Source organism: Rattus rattus, chromosome 6, assembly GCF_011064425.1.
Source record: "Rattus rattus isolate New Zealand chromosome 6, Rrattus_CSIRO_v1, whole genome shotgun sequence".
In the NCBI taxonomy this organism is placed as follows: domain Eukaryota; kingdom Metazoa; phylum Chordata; class Mammalia; order Rodentia; family Muridae; genus Rattus; species Rattus rattus.
In genome coordinates, this window is record NC_046159.1 from 55,215,075 (window position 1) to 55,231,581 (window position 16,507).

Genomic DNA, 16,507 nt, shown 5'->3' on the forward strand with positions numbered 1-16,507 from the left:
TCTTAAAGTAAATTAAATGGAGAAGAGAAGGAGGAAAAGCAAAGGCAGGAACCTCTGCATTGAAACAGCTCATTGCCTCTCCCTTTCACCCTCCTTTCCACATTTCAAACCCAACACAGGTCCTTAGAAGCAGGAAGCCTGATAGATTTGCTGATCTCCTGCCCACTGACCCCCTCTGCACCTAGGATCAGCAAGAAGCTGCCCAGGTCTTCACCTCAGCTTGTGCAGTAGCTCCTGGACCCCAGGTTCGGGCTAAGGAATTCTTAAAGGTTCTTCTAGAATTCAAAGTCAGGTCCAGAACCTGTGCAGGCCAGTGTGGGCAGAAGTCAGTACTCACTAAGCAAAGAATACCTATAGACACTACAGAAGAGCCTGCATGAGAGCCTGTAGAACCAGGGGTTTTCCTAAAGTGAGCTTGTCTCTGTTTTCCTGATGAGGAATGAAAGCCATGGGGCTTCTAGAACAGAGGGACTAGAATGGACTCGGGCTGGGGATGTCTGAGCAGGGTGCTGAGCCAAGGTCTTCCAAGACCTTCATGTCATAATGACGGGTAGCAGGCAAAGGCAAAAAGAATGTGGCTTCCTTTGTTGCCAGAGCCTGTGGGCATTTGAGGAGCTACATACAGATTCTGAATGCCCCAGAAAGGATGTTTAATCACAACGATGACACAACATACATAATACTCTGAAGTGAAGGAGCAGCTTATCAGGGTGGTCATGTAGGGACTCATCCAGTTAGGGCTTCAGTATGGTCCCTAGGACATACTGTGATCATCCCAGGACGCTGAGGCCGGGAGGAGAGACCACATCTGTCCCAGACAGAAGTGACAGAACACAAGTTCAAACTCAGGAGGTAATGAGATTCAGCAGACATCTCAGAAGCTGGCCAGGTGCCAGAGGACTGGGAGGGGCAGCCCCGGTGTCCAAGCCATGCCAAGAACAGTACAGAAAGGCCAGGGTTTGTGGCCTTGGGCCCTTCAAGGGAAAGGCGTGAAATGCCAACATTCCTTTGTTCGAAAACTCAGCTATATGAAGGGTGGGGAACAGGGTTGGGGAACATGCTTTTAACACTGCCTTTGTTTGCTAGTGGAAAATATACACATCAGGAGACCCAAAGTCCCCAAGGCCCAGGCCCTGCCTAGGAATGTAGAACAAAAGGCCCAGGCATGGCATAGGCCACCCAAACAAGACCTCCTACAGGTGAGAGCAGTTGACCCATTCTTGTAGGAATCACAGCACAGCTCCCTCCTGATGGTCCCAGGTTTGCTTCCTTGAAGCCAAGAAGAGGGATTCTCATCTTGTGGCAATCTGGAACAGGCCTTCCTCTCCCCTGGCTCTTGGCTATACCCGAGGCCTCATCTCAGTAATTTCTAGAGGTGACAGGCTACCCCTGACTGAGCACCCCAAGTTAAGAGCACATGGGTATAAGGAAAGTGATGCACTCAAGGGTTTCTAGTCAATTTCCATGAACTGTTAAGATGTCCTGGAATATAAGTTCATGAGAGTCACCCAATGCCATTGACACAAGGAGATTATCTACATGCTAGGACTTGCCCATCTGTTGTTACTGAGGGACAAGCCAAAGGGGAAAGACTAAGGGATAAGGTCACACAAGCCATTCACTCCTAATGCTCACTCCCTTTAGAGGCCACCCACTCTACAAAAGAACTATCCACAAGGCCAATCAAGAGCAGACCAACCAAACTGAGCACAGCCCAAACTCAGCAAATAGTCATGCTCAACAAATAGTACTTGGTTAAAACCACCATGTTTGGAGATGGTTGTTACACACAAGAGCTAACTGATACATAATTTTGCTATCAACTCACTTTTTCATTTGCATAACTACATAAATGCATTTTCCCCTGTGTGTGATGTTTTTCCCAAAATACATTAAGAAAACTATGATTTTCAAACACCTGTACATCTCTCAACAGGAATCCCGTGGAATAAGAATGATACACTTTCCTCATCTGACAGTTAAAGAATCTAAGGCTCAAAGGTGAGGTAGGGGGACTTCCCTACAAAAATCAAATAGCCGCTCAGTGGTAAACTGGGATTCAACTCCAGCTTGTATGAGACAAAGGCATGGAGTCTTCTCCAGCACTGCATCCTCCTTCCCTTCAGAGACAGGGTCTGTCCCAGTCACAGAGGAAGATATTATCCCCTCTAGACCTGCCCATGCCACTCCTCCCTCCCAGGAGGTAGCCTTACTCCCAGAACTCGATCACAGGCGAAGTGAAGTTGGCGGCGCTAAGGGAGACCCAGTGACTCTCGTTCCTACGCAGGGTGTCCTCCATGCACTGTGGCGTGTTCCAGCTATGGTTGCAGTGGGCCCAGGGAAGATCCGTCTGGAAAGACTGGAATAGGTAGTATGTGGCCCAGGCCAGGATGACGATGTAGTACACATTCAGGAGGGACACGATGACGATGGACGCGTAGCCAATGCCTGTGGATGGGGCAAACGAATGGACACATGTCACTTTCAACCGGGAGGCACTGGTGGGCCCAGTCTGTGGGACAAAGGGGCCTTCTCAACAGTAAGCAGCAAAGAGTCGCAGGACGAAGGAGCAACTGGATAAAGGGACGGACGAGTGACTGAATGGTTAGAGAAATGGCAGGTGGAGGAGTCACAGGGTGAATGAAAGAAGTGGGGACAGGACAATGACTGTGCAGTTGGATGGTTGGATGGAAACATGCATGGATAGATGGAAAATAGATGGGTTGAAGTATAAATAGATGGGTAGAAATGTGGATGGATGGATGTGGATGGATGGATGGATGGATGGATGGATGGATGGATGGATGGAAATATAGAGGGACAGATAGATGGTAGATGGATATAAATGTGGATGAATGGATGAATGCATGGAAACATAAATGGATAGACCTGCTGTCACGGTAACTATATGGAGTGAGAATATTGTTTTCTAGATGAAGAAATCAAGGCTCAATAACTTCCCTAAAACCATCCCAAGAAAAAGAAGAAGCACAGCCCAAACCCAGCCAGGTCTCCAGGCTCCTACACTCTAAGAGAGCAGCCAGCTCACTCCACCAAATACCCACAGAGCTAGCCCCAAAGGGACTTTCCAAATGGAACCTGCTATATCTCCCTCTCTCCTGCTTCTCAGTGTCAGTGACATGACAGACAACATAAGCTGCCCTGGATCTGGCACTGATACCTGTGAGGAGACCTAATAAACCCAAAAGATAGAAACCCCACTTAAAAAATCTGGCAGCCCCAGTGCATACAGACCCTAGTGACCCCAGCCACATACTCACCAGAGAACAAGGGGCAGATCTTCTCCCAGCAGGTGATGCCCCCTTCTGAGGTGTACTGGCCTATGATGACCTCCAGGAAAAACACAGGCAGGCCGCTCCCAAACAGGAAAATAAAATACGGTATGAGGAACGCACCTGCCAATGAGCAGAGGAGAGAGGGGGAGGCTGTGATGTCACAGTATGGCCGATAAGTCACTCACCCCCAAGCCCTCCCAACCAAAGTTATCAGGAGCGAGGAATGTAAGCCTAGAGGCCAAACTTGGACTCTGCTGAAGATTCTCCAGGCCACCCACTAAGCTCTAAATCTACCAGGCTCTTCAAGCCATCAGGCTGGGGCCTATGCCTGCCACCTGTCTGCCTTCTCCCCAGTGTTCTTCCCAATAGAGGTTGCTTGGTCTGCTAGACCCAGGTACAGCACAACCTCCTTGCTGGAGCTTCACCCATCTGCCACGGGGCAGCCTGCGTTAGCAGCCAGGAAAAGTCCAGAAGCAGGTTGGGTGGAAGGCAGGAGGTGGACATCTCTAGCTGGTGGTGGGTACCAGGGGAAGGAAAAGAGCACAGTATCTGGGGAGGGTGGCCCCACCTGCTGTACACTAATGGCTTCAGCAGGTGAACAAACCATGTGAAACTGTGGGCACCTTTGGACTAGGCTACCTGCTTTGTTCTGGGGAGCATCTAAGACATTCATCAGAGTTCCCAAGGGGTCTGATACCTACGAGAGGTCAAGAAATCAGGCACTAAGAGAGGGTTCTCCAAAAAGCAGCTCTCTTACAGGGCAGCAGGCAGTACGCCTGCCTTTACAGTCATGTGACAGGTGGTTGCCATCTACACTCTTCTCCTCTGGTCCTCCTCTGCACCAGCGAGAACTGTCTCTAAGCTGGTGCTGCCTAACCTGGACACCCAAGAGGGCTCTCTCAGAGACCTCAGCAGGAGGAGACACAGCACACATAAAAATTCAAACCCAAACCCCAACAATTCAACCCACCACAGCTAGAACATCTTCATGGGTGCCCTCTGTCCCCCTGCCCCTTGGCATTAACGGCAAATGATACAGGCTTGCCATTTACAGAGAGACAGAACTAGCTATGGGGAATACAAAGGGTGAGGTTAAGAAGCAAAATCGGTAACAAAGATCGGTAAAAGGGAAGGCTTGGAGGCACTCAGAGATGATGGGATACAGGAACGGACATCAGAAACATCTGAGGTTGAGGGGACATGGGTCAGACAGGGCAAACCAGAGGATCAGAGAGGTGAGGGAGGGTCCTCCAGAAGATAACATAGCCAGAGGCTAGCACAACTCCACCTTGTTCTCAGGCATGCTGGCCCTGCATCTGAGGTACAGTTGGGCAGGGTATACCTGGACTAGGAAAGGACACAGACTAGGAAAAGGTCTCTCACACTCTGACCCCAGCCTTCAATTTGACTCAGACTCACCTCCACCATTTTTGTAGCAGAGGTACGGGAAACGCCAGACATTGCCCAAACCCACGAAGCCTCCGGCCACAGACAGCACAAAGTCGATCTTGCTGGACCACTTCTCCCTCTGAGGGGGCTTCCCATCAGCCTCATCCTCAGGCCGAGTGCCTGGGCTCTTCCCTGGAGAAGGCTTCAGGATGTCTTTGTGGAAGTCTTTCAGACATTGCAGCTTCTCCTTGGTGGCCATCTCCTCGTTTTCTATGGGAGGCAGAACAATATGGATGATGAGGCCTCCCCCAGTGACTAAAAACCAGGTCCAACTTCCCTAGGCTGCAGTGGGAGCTTGTCACTCTATCAGTCTCCATCAAAGAAGCCAAGATCCCAAGGATCTCAAAATTCAAACCAGAAACACTTGCAACCTACAGGAGCAGCAGGCTTCATTTCCCAGTCACCAGCTAAACCAGAAGCACTGGTGGCCCAGGATTGTCATCCTCAGACATTACATTTCATTCAGCCTGTGTACCCTGGACAGTTCCAGCCGTCTTTCAAAGGAGGGAGCCTGTCTTCAGCACTCCACATAGACAGACACTTCTGATTTGAAGTCTGCACAAAACCCAGCAACTCCCATCTCAGTTAAGCCTCAGTGTAGAATCTGGTGTAGACCCTGACCTACAGGAGGCACCTGCTCCTGGGTGAAGAAGTGAAACAGGAAGAGAATATTACACAGGACACGATACTGGGAAAACAGTACAGAAAATGGACAGCTACAGAACGTTTTGTAGCAGGAAAAATACAAGGCTTTCTTATATAGAATTGTACAAGGATGCTTGTGGCAGTTGAGAATACGATGCAGAAGCCGAGCAAGTGGGGAATATGCAAAGAAAGTCTGAATCCGGGGTTGGGGATTTAGCTCAGTGGTAGAGCGCTTGCCTAGAAAGCGAAAGTCTGAGTCCCTCCCCCAGGCTGTGAACCAGGACTTGCTATTTAGTATCCATTCTTTGGTCTGCTGACTCCAGGCTAAACGCAAGGATCCTAGCAAGCAGGGGTCTTGCTCTCTGGCACCAGCTGGTCTCAGACATAAGGAGACCTCCTAAACCCCTGGCACAGTTCAGGGTCACCCTCAGGCACCTCCTGCTTGGACCCCACCCTGGGTGGAGGGTTGTACCAGCTGATCTTCTTGTAGCATCTCCTTGTGTCTCTGAAGCTTAGCTGAGAGGCAGTGACACACCCAGTGGTAGTCACCATCCATCCATTCATGCCATCAAAGAACACATAGAGATAACCAAGCACATTAGAGCCCCGTGTCAAGTCAGGGCCTTTTGTGCACGGATTTACACACAACATGGCACAGGGCCGCAGGATAAGGCTGGGCTGGGGGCACCCAGAGCTAGTGGTCCTTCCTTCCTGCTCTTTTCTGAGCCTTGGCTTCCCTATCTGCAGAATAAAAAGAGTGACAGCGAAGGTAGCCACATAGCCTAGGACATCCTTCATTTTTGTCTTTATCATCCAAGCAGGGAGCTGACATCGAAGTATCAGAGTTCAGAGGAAAAATGGAAAATTTGAAGTTCTCTTGCAAAACTGGAAGGTCAGGGCACACAGGATCTGTGTTCTTCATCCGAGCACCCACTGAAATACATGCAGGTCATGCTGTTCCTAGCACATGCCCTCGGACAGAGCACCTTCACCTGCTTGGCTGCATTTGTCTTCCCACAGCCAGCCCTACCTCAAGAGCAACTGAACTGGCCACGCACACACTTCCCAGTTGCTGTCTTCTCCACAGCCAGACCATAGGCTTATGGAGATAAGGATCTATCCCGTTTATACCGTTGAAGCCCGGCACGCAGTAGGACACCAGGAAAGTGCTGCTGTGCCAACAGAACCTCAACTCCAAGAGGGAAATGGTGAGGTCTTATGCTAAGGTTCAGCGTGTCTGATGGAAACACTAAGGTACACAGAAATGACATGCCAGGTCCCCGGGGGGCTCGGCAAGGAGCAGAGGCCCAGAAGCTCAATAACTCTGCTTCCCCCACGCCTCCTTCCTCTCACTGGCTGGCTTGGGGTGGGGGACCCCAATTGTTTCACTATCTGGCAGTGAGCAGACCAAGAAAGGCTTCCTGGAGCCACTGGGCAGCCCCCGGAGTCCTTCCTCTGTCTGGGGGAGCATCCGCATGGCCTTTCTCTGTGGCTCCCCCGGGGCCTCATGGCTCTGCAGATCCGTGGCCACTGTGAAAACAGCTCGAGCGGCCAGCATTGTTCCTGCAGCAGGTCAGCAGCCCCCGATGGTTATCTGAACAGCTCATTGTGGCCTGCGGTGGGCGCATAATTGGAGGATGTGGGACTCAGCTCCCTCCCAGGGAAGGGTCCGCTCAAGAATGACCTGGAGCCTCCAACTGAGAAGGGCTGATCCACCCTTTGGACACGTCTCAGTCCTTGAGACTTCACGAGGTCAGCCTAGCCTTTAAACCTAAGGGAGAAAGAGGAGGAGAAAGGGCAGCCCGCAGCACTAGGGAGAGATGGGAGCCACACAAGGGTCTCCTTGCCTCACTGTCAGCTACTGGCCAAGGCTTGCAGGTCCTCTAAGAAGCCAGATTCTGATGCCCTGTGGCCTGCTGTCCTGACAGCCCTGGTTCTACATTCTGGGCCCCCAGACCCACTAACAAGTTTGTTCTCAGAGAACCCTGAGTGTGGAGGGTTCCCAAAGACCCCTGTGTCTAGACTGATTGGCTATATAAGGAATCTATCCCTGTATGCTCTCAGGACTCCATCTGTCACCATGCCACCTGAGACTGAACCGTGGTGGCTGGGGCCTTAGTGAGGCAGTGCAGTGCTTGTCCTCTGCTGGGTACCAAGGTCTCCATGGGGACTCCTTGGTCACTCAGGTACATCCAGGAGTCTGATCCATCCTCACCATCCTACCTGTAGGTGTGTGGTCCAAACCCATTTGCCTTTGGAGAACTCAGGGCCCAGTGGTCCTGCCTCAGCATCACCTCAGCTTGGCTGGAAATCACAGGACTGTTGACTTGGGGGCAGGCACCACCCAAGCTTTGGACTTCCCTGGATCCAGAGATGGCCCTGCAGAGACTCAGGCACCCTGTCCTTTTTTCCTTTTCCCTCTTGCATTCTTATTCCAAGACCCTCGAGTGTGCCCGAGCGGCCCTGCAACGTACCATTCCAGCAAGACCTGCAGATCCATTCTGCACATTCTTGGCATCCACCCCTACGTCCCTGTCACCATAGCAACCTCTCTCTCTCTCTCTCTCTCTCTCTCTCTCTCTCTCTCTCTCTCTCTCTCTCTCTCTCTGCCAGCAGCCCCTAGCGCAGGCATCTACAGCAGTCTCCTCATAGGTCTCCTTGCTGCTCTGCTGCCCCCCCCCAAGTCTATTCTCATGCAGCAGCTGAAGGCAGCTTAAAAATCACATTCATAATGGACCCCAGCTCTCTACTCATTGCTAGAGGGAAATGCAAAGCCCACCCCACCCCCTGGCCCTGCTAGGTCTCAAGCAAGACCTTTACAAACCCCTATACCCCCACAGTCCCCCATCCCCCCTTCCTGTTAAACACTGGCCCTACAGAAATGCTATAGTTCCTCTCACTCCCTGTGCCGGCTGCTCCAGTACCTGTGGTAGCAGCTTGGTCCCTGAAGGGAACATGAGCCTTGACAGAGGGGCTGAGAGCCACTTAAAAGGTCTGAATGACCTTAGGCAAGATACTCAGTCTCTCTGTTTTTCAATGTTTTCATTGAAGCAGTAGTGCCTGTCTTGGGGTACAGAGAAAGAAACAAGGGGGTGCACAGGATAGCTCAGAACAGCAAATGGCATATAGCAAGCACTCCCTAAAGTAAGAGCTGGTGTCATTATTACCAACCCCACGGTGGGCAAAGCCTTCAACCCACACAAAGGGATATGAGCAAGGCCAAGTCAATTCTGAATCCAGGTCACTGGAATGAGCTGGTACCACCCAGACCCTGAGGCATTCCTCTGCCTCTGCCAGCTCTCTGTTGGCCCAACCTGACTTCTATGAGACACCCTCCCTATGGTCCACCTTTACAGACTCAGTTAGGCCAGTCCACCCCCATGGTGATCAAGTGGCCACAGCACGGGCGTAGTGAATCCCTTTCACACCATCTGTCTGCAGCCTGCTTCTCCAAGCCAGGAGCTGTTTCTCTTGGCTCGGGGCCCAGGGTTGTTCTGCAGTGGTGAAGACGCCTAATTCTCATTCTGGGAGCTTCCTCGTGGTTACCACAGCTACAGGTGATTAGAATGCATGGAGTTATAGGCTCCAGGACTAAGTGTCCCTCCCTGTACAGCTGAAAACACTGTCCCTTTTCCTGGGCTGGCATGCCAGATGTGGCTGTGCCTGAACGCTGGCTTGCTTGAAGATCACTGACAAGTTTTGCCACATACACAGTCAGGTTGACCCTGGGGCCAGTGACGTCAGCCAGATGTACTTTTGTACTCTCTGTCCAGCTTAAAAACATCAGACATTTTTTTAGTACGTAGGCTAAACTATATCAGAACTGTTTCCCATTCTGTCATTCTTTGGAGGACAGGAAGGGAGCTGTGCAGAGGGGGAAGACAGGGTCTCATGTATCCCACGCTGGCCTTGAACTCACTAATAGCAGAGATGACCTTGAACATCTGATTCCCCCTTCCTGCCTCCATCTTTCCCTTTGCAGTGCTGGAATTACAGGTCAGCACCATCCCACCAGGCTTATGTAGCTCAGGGGGTTTGAACCAAAGTCCTGGCATGTGCCAGGCAAACGCTCTACCACTGAGCTGCTGCTCCACAGCTGAGACTTCCAATGTGTTCCCACATAACAGATCAGATGGGTATGTAGAGAAATGGTAGCCCACCCCAGGCCATACACAGGGGCCAGGGCAGATGGAGCCTGAATCCCCCATCTTGCTCCACGCCTACAGCAGTAGAGATCAGAAGAGTCTATTGAACAAACACAGGGCTGCTGGGTCAGAAAAATGACCTGTCCGATGCAGAGCTCACAGACAGGGGACTCAAGAGACAGCTCCTACCAGCTTCCCTCTCAGGGCCTGTCTAGCCCCTGTGGCCCTCAGACATCCACGTACCAGCCAAGCAGGTCTTGAAGTTGATTTAAGCTGCCCCTACCTCCCCAGCATTTGCCTTTATACTCTAAGACAAGGGAGCACCAAATCCCAGCTCTCAGTGTTAGCACTCTCCTGCAGAAGCTTGATCCCCTTGAACAAAAGACCCCCACTAGAAACGATTAAAATTTTATTGCTGACACTTTCACCATCCAGTATCTCTTATCAAGGAGTCAGGCATGGGTCTGTTTCCTCTTGTGCTTGTCCCCACCCCACCCCACCCCAGTGCCTAGCACACAGCACATCCTCACAGAGAACTTGGTGAGAGACTGGGCTGTCACTCGGGGAGCCTCTGCAGGAGGAATGAGATGTTCTGTGTACAGTGTGAGCAGCTCTCAAAACTGGGACAGGAGACAGGTCCGACACCCATTGCACACGTGGAGGCATCTTAACCCTGCAGAAGTGAGCCTGTGGCTAGACCCCTTTGTAGTGTCCCTTCCAGAAAAGAGCCTCCCTCCTGTCCTTTCCCTATTCACTGCGGAGCCAATAGTAGTAGGCAGAAGCCTGCAAGGGGAGGCCATAAAGATGTGTGACCCAGGGCAAGGAGCAGTCTCTCTGTGCTTCATTTCACTCATTGGCATACACTTGAATAAATAATAATAATAATAATAATAATAATAATAATAATAATAATAATAATAAATATACTTGGAACCTATAAAGAAAGTTATAGATTTTCAGTGTTCTCGACATACTGTAAGTAAATAAGACATGCCTTCATTACCTTGCTGATGGCACCCAGAGAAGTGAAGTCACTTGGTCATGGCCTCATGATGTATACTTGAGTTGTGAATGGCTCCTGGGTCCATCCAAACTTCCAAAGCCATGTTCTTAACAACTTGTGACAGTCAATGGATACCATCTGTACAACTTCATAAGTAAATGGAGCCTGGTGCCTTTAAGAAGCCAGCTACAGGGCTGGAGGGATGGCTCAGTGGTTAAGACTGTTTACTGCTCGTTCAGAGGATGCTACTCTAGTCTCAGCACCATGGTAGTTCACGACCTGTGAGTCTGGTGCCCAGGTGATCCAACACCCACTCTGGCTGGCATGTGGTGCACAGACATGCATGCAGACAAAATACTCATAACCATAAAATAAAACTAAATAAACTCTTTGACTAAATGAGAAGAGGAAGAGGAGGAGGCCAGCTATAGGCTGATGAGATGGCTCTGTGGGCAAAAGTGCTTTGCCACAACCTAGAACCCACAAGGTGGAAGGAGTAAACTGACTCCAGAAGGTTGTCCTCTCACCTTCACACACACACACACACACACACACACACACACACACACCCATACACATTCAATAAAAATAATTTTTTAAAAATTAAAGACAAGCTGCAAGCCACTGAGCCAGCTGACAGATTAGGGAACCAAACTCAAGGGCAAACAGGGAAGTGAGGGGCCACATGACATGACAGGCTGGGCCAGGGGTCATGGGACTGTGTTGTGGGCACAGATAAAACAACACTGCACAGGGGCCTGCTTCTGTCAGCAAGAACATCTCACAGATCAAAAGGGGTCTGTTGGTACAGTCTCTACAGACTAATAGATACATCCAAGTGCAAGGAGCAGGAGGGCTGGGATCCATTAGTAATGTCTGAGCAGGAGGGCTGGGATCCATTAGTAATGTCTGAGTAGGAGGGCTGGGATCTACTAGAATTGTCTGCCAAGGGTATGCTGTTCTTCTCAGGTTCCATGCTTGGCCCTACGAAGTGTTTAGAGGAAGCTCACTGAATCAAGTGAGCTGAGTTAACAATGCAGCTCTGCTCTTTAAGCAGTGTAAATGCTTCTGTAAGAGGACATAAGAGCTAGGTAATCTCAGCTGTTGGGAGGAAGCACCAGGATCAGGAGTTCAAGGTCATCCTCAGCTACATAGTAAGTTTCAGGTTAGCCTGGGCTACATGAGACTGGCTCAAAAAAAAAAATTAAGGAGAAATTAATTTTTTAAAGCCTTTGTTTTTTTTTAAGTACATACCCCTTTCACAGATTTGATCATTTAATTGAATCGCATAGCCTTCATCTTTTGGTTTTCTATTTGTACAAAGAGGCTAAGTCAAACGTGACAACTGAACCATCTCCAGGGGTTTGGCAGGCAAAAGGAACAGAAGAGCAGGGAGCTGGGAAAATGGACACCTCAAGACTCCCAACACCAAAGGTGCCTCTGGGACTGGGACCCCCTGGGACCGCATCCTCCGAGGTGTCTTAAGAGATCTGGACTGCACTGGTCTATTTTCCAACTTCTCTAGCACATTGCCCTCTAAACACAAAGAAAAAGGGGTGCGACCCAGACCGGGGCCCTCCAGGTCCACTTCAGTCAGACCACTGGCCCACCTCAGTCATCGTAACCCCAGTGAAGGCAGGGCAGGAGAGGCTTGTCAGGATATATATACTTGGACCACTGGCTTGAGCCACAGTGGCTTGTCCCCATGAGGTCAACCAGGAAGCTGGCAGTTTCCCTGGCCAGCAACAGAGCACAAAACAATGAACAGCCTTGCTCTCCTCCAAGTGAAAGTGAACTTGCATTATCTTAGCTCTCCATCTCTGGGCAGGGTGACTGTCTACCTGGGACACAGCATCCCTCCCACTCTAATCTGGATGCAGCCCCACCCTCTGAAGCCCAGGATGGGAGGCTGAGGCTCAGAGCAGATACACTCTTGCCCCAAATACTCAGGATTTATACCCAGAATCCAGGACACTGGTGTCCCCCAGGATGTTAGAGAACCTCCAGATGGAACCTGCAAAATTGAATAATGCCTTTTACCAGCTTACAGGGCCAAGAAGAGACAGCGATGTGGGGGTTCTGTTTACAGCCACGCACACAGCTGGAATCTATATCCAGATAGTTCATGCTTCCCACCATACTGCCATCAAGCTGAGACCTAACCAAAAGACCTGGTGGTACAGAGTTCTGAGGAGAGCGGAAAGAATACACAAAGACAGTCAGACTAGGATCTGGAGGGCTGGTTCAGCAGTTAAGAACACCAGTGTTCTTCCAGAGGACTTGGGACCCATTCCCAGCACACACATGGTAGCTCAAATATGTATGTATGTATGTATGTATGTATGTATGTATGTATGTATGTATGTATGTATATGGCCAGGCATAGTGGTACACATCTTTAATCTCAGCACTCAGGAGGCAGAGGCAGTTGGAGTTGGAAGCTAACCTGGTCTATATAGCAAATTCTAGTCCAGACAGAGCTACACAATGTGAGACTCTGTCTCAAAAACGCAAACAAATAAATAAGACAGCTCTACCAGACCTGGCAAATAAAAGTGACCTGAGGAAGCCAGTACCTGTGGACACAGGACCTCCAGGTCAGGTTTAAACAGTGGCCACTGTCCCACTGAGGGGTAAAAACACTTTCATCTACAAGTCCCAGCTACCCCTGAGTCCCTGGCTAGCCCTCCTTCTAGCTTAGGAAGTGAGCCTGAAGGGTCTACTTGGGTGTTATGTGACCTTTGGTCATTTAACCCCAACACCCTAGAGCTCCACTCTGTCCCCCCTGAGCAGACCTACTCTGGGGATGGGTGCAAGGCAGCTGTTTTGTGTTGCAAAGAACCAATGGGGAGCTGACCTTCCTAAGACCCACCACTGATGATATGGGGAAGACAGTGTCTGTCAGCACAGGGCTAGCACCAGACTCCAGAGATGAAGCCAAGCTCTGCAAAGGACAGGGACAACCTTCTACAAAAAAACGTGACTCCAGGCCTGGCTCAGAGGAGCAGTAATTCTCCCTGATGGCAGGAGGTGGCTGTGTGGAAACAAAGCCCCATCTGTCACCTGCCTGTCATCTACTTGTTTGGTCTGGTTACAGGGTCATCCTATTGTTCCCTAGAATCAGAAACAGTGGGAAAGCAACATAAAAATTATGGGAAGTTCATAGGAAAGACAGGAGGGGCTTCCAAGGTAAGAAGAGGCTGCAAAGAGGAGGTCCAGGAAAGACCCCTCCCCTCTGAGCGGGACCCCCAAAGCCTAGGCTGGGGGCTGGGGGCTGGGGGAGTAAGGTCTAGCCACCAATTCTATCCAGCAGACCTCCAGCTTATAATAACAAAGCTGGACAGGAGGAGGGGGAGGAAAGGAGGGAGGGGAGAGAAGGAAGGAAGGGAGGGCAAAAAGGAGGGGGGAGGCAGAAGAAGGAGGAAGAGAAGGGGGGAGAAAAGAGGGAGGAATTGATGGGGGAGGGAGAAGGAGGAAGTAGGGAGACATGATTACACCATGGTGTCTCCCGGGTGCTCAGGGCCTGTCTTAGAAGCAGGGCTGGGGTGTGTGCACCTAGGGACTGTGTATTCACAAAGCTTCAGGGACACCTCGCCTAGTTCCTGACCTGGCCAAACACCTGTCTGCTTCAGTCTCTAGGTGGACAAGGTCTAAGCTCTAAAGGGGCAGCTCTGCCCCTCCCCCTTCCCACCCCTTTCTCCTCCCCCTCAGCTGAGGAGCCAGGGGAGGGTGAGTCAGCAGGCACCCGCTCCTGGCACTGACTCACCCGGCCACAGGGCTGTCATTCACCTCTAGCAGCCTCACTTCCCCAGCATCAGGGCCATGGGCCTCTTGTAGTGGGGGTGGGGCACCAGGGTCCTGGGGCAGGAGCCCAGGATTATTCCCGGAGGCCTCTACCAAGTCTACAAACTTCCTCTTTTCAAGCTACAGAAACCCAAGGCTGCACCTGTGTACTCTATGTATGAAAGGGAAACAGAGCCCTTTTCTCTTTTTCTCTCTGCAGAAATGCAAAAGAAGCCCCAAGTGTTAGCCAGGCCACCTTGGAACCCCTCCACACGACCAGGCCCCTAATGTAACCATTGGTGCTGTCTGAATTCCTGTTTCATGGAGAGCAGGCTATGTATTCTGCTCTGTGGCCTCAGGCAAGTCACTGCCCCTGGGCCTCAGCCTTACCCTCTGAGCAGTGGGCACAATGTCTGGGTGATATTTTTAAATGCACCCCTTCCTGCAGTGTTCCTCTTTTAATGTTTCTTTCTCCCCTACAAGAAGGATATTCGTCCTCACTCACACCAAAGCCCAATCAGATTATGGACCTAAAATCATGGCACCCTCTCCCCAGAGTCACCCTCTGTTCTGAACAAAAGAAACATTGTACCTGCTTCCTTACCCCACCCCCCTTGAAGCTGAAGACCTCCAAAGGATTCTTCCTCACAGTCCACACCTTGGTTCCAGAGTGCCCTTGATGAGGAACACTAGACCATCCAAGAGTAATGATCAGAACCCTCATCAGGCAGTGACAGCCAGCCTCCAGGGTAATGGCCTCATGGCCTCTCTCAACCTACCACCAGCCTGTGCTCAGCTGTCTGTCACTCACCCCGCCCACTCAGAGTCCTAGCTGTTTCCTGACGTCAATCACAGTAAACACATCAAAGAGTGTTGAGGGGTCTGCTGATGCTCAGTGCAAGCACTGCAGAGCCACAGGGCAAAGCACAGTGACAGACAGACAGACACTTAGAATGTGCTCGAAAGAGAGGAAGGATAACCTGGAACCTGTTCCCAGCCGCAGAGCACAACTTCCCTAAGAAGATGAACAGTCTTTTGGTGTTTTGGAGAGCCCCAAATCTTCCCTTCAATTTCTATCACACACACATTCCTTGAGTAGCAAGCTCTCCAGGTGGGTGACTTTGTGTGAGCCTACTGAGGTGTTTCCCCAAAGGTTTGTCAAATACCAGGAAATTCCCTTGGAAGCTGCATGATAGGCCCACAGAAGCGTATCCAGATACAATCCCACTCTGTAGTTGAGGAAGTCAAGGCCATGGCCCTACCGAACTCTATCATGGGTAGCCCAACACAATTGGCCACAGGAGACATGCTCCAGAGAGGGAACTGGAGGGTGGGGGGAGTGGGGACACTCCTAACATCCCCACCCTGTGGATATAGTAGGCTCCAGAGGCAGAGAATAAACTCCTACTGCAAACCTGGGTGCACAGGAGTCATATCTAACTCTGTCAGGCTGACGGACGTTGGTGCAGCGGGTGGCGGTGGCAGCAGCTTCCAGGGCTACAAGATGGTGCCTAACACTAGCTACTGCTTGGCTAGAAGAAAAACTCAGCGTTAAAATCCATGTGGGGAGTATGTGGAGGTTGACACAATTAGCTATGTCTCCCTCCATGCACAGGGCATCTCCCAGGGCAACCCCCGCATCTGCCTCTCCACTGCTAGCCCAGGTAAGGTCTTGTGATGCCCACCGAGGGCACAGCACTGCCTTCTCATGACCCGCCACTTTGGGTGGGCATCATAAGATACCAACTCTGGAAACTCCTTGGAGGTGTGGCCCCACCAACTCACTCCTAGCAGACTCTACCTGGCAGCCAGGTCAAACCCAGCTCAAGAACTACCAATGAGTCCCAGCTTCCTGCAGAGCTCTCTCTCTGACGTTCACTAGAACCTAAGTGTCAACAGCCCTTTCAGTTCAGTCCTGGGTGGGTGGGGACTTCCTTTTGTGATCCAGGACTGCCACGTTCTCCTGTATTTCTCTTTCCAGCCTCTGTTTGGAGCACCTATGTTCCACCTCCATTGGAAGCCACCTTGTACACCTCAGATCCTGCCAGATCCTCCCACATCAAACCGTCCATTCACCACGGGCTGAGCTCTGGTTCAGAATTGGGAAACTTTGGGCAAAGCTTCAAGATCAGTTTGAGAAACCTCAGTGTCTTTTTTTTTTTTTTTTTTGACACATGGTCTCACTA

At 50.8% G+C, this 16,507-nt stretch overlaps 1 protein-coding gene across 3 annotated transcripts in view; it reads right to left on the minus strand.

Annotated features, from left to right (window-relative positions):
* Slc6a6 (solute carrier family 6 member 6) overlaps window positions 1-16,507 on the minus strand; it is a 73,337-nt gene that overhangs the window by 30,245 nt on the left and 26,585 nt on the right. For 2 of the 3 annotated variants that reach the window (XM_032906092.1, XM_032906091.1), the window contains 3 exons: window positions 4,716-4,955; window positions 3,282-3,416; window positions 2,214-2,448 (listed from right to left, as the gene is read on the minus strand). In XM_032906092.1, coding sequence (XP_032761983.1) covers window positions 2,214-2,448; window positions 3,282-3,416; window positions 4,716-4,944 — 599 coding nt within the window. In that variant the 5' untranslated portion in view covers window positions 4,945-4,955. Of the gene's footprint in view, window positions 1-2,213; window positions 2,449-3,281; window positions 3,417-4,715; window positions 4,956-15,736; window positions 15,854-16,507 lie in introns of all 3 variants that reach the window. The other variant, XM_032906090.1, reaches the window with a different exon arrangement.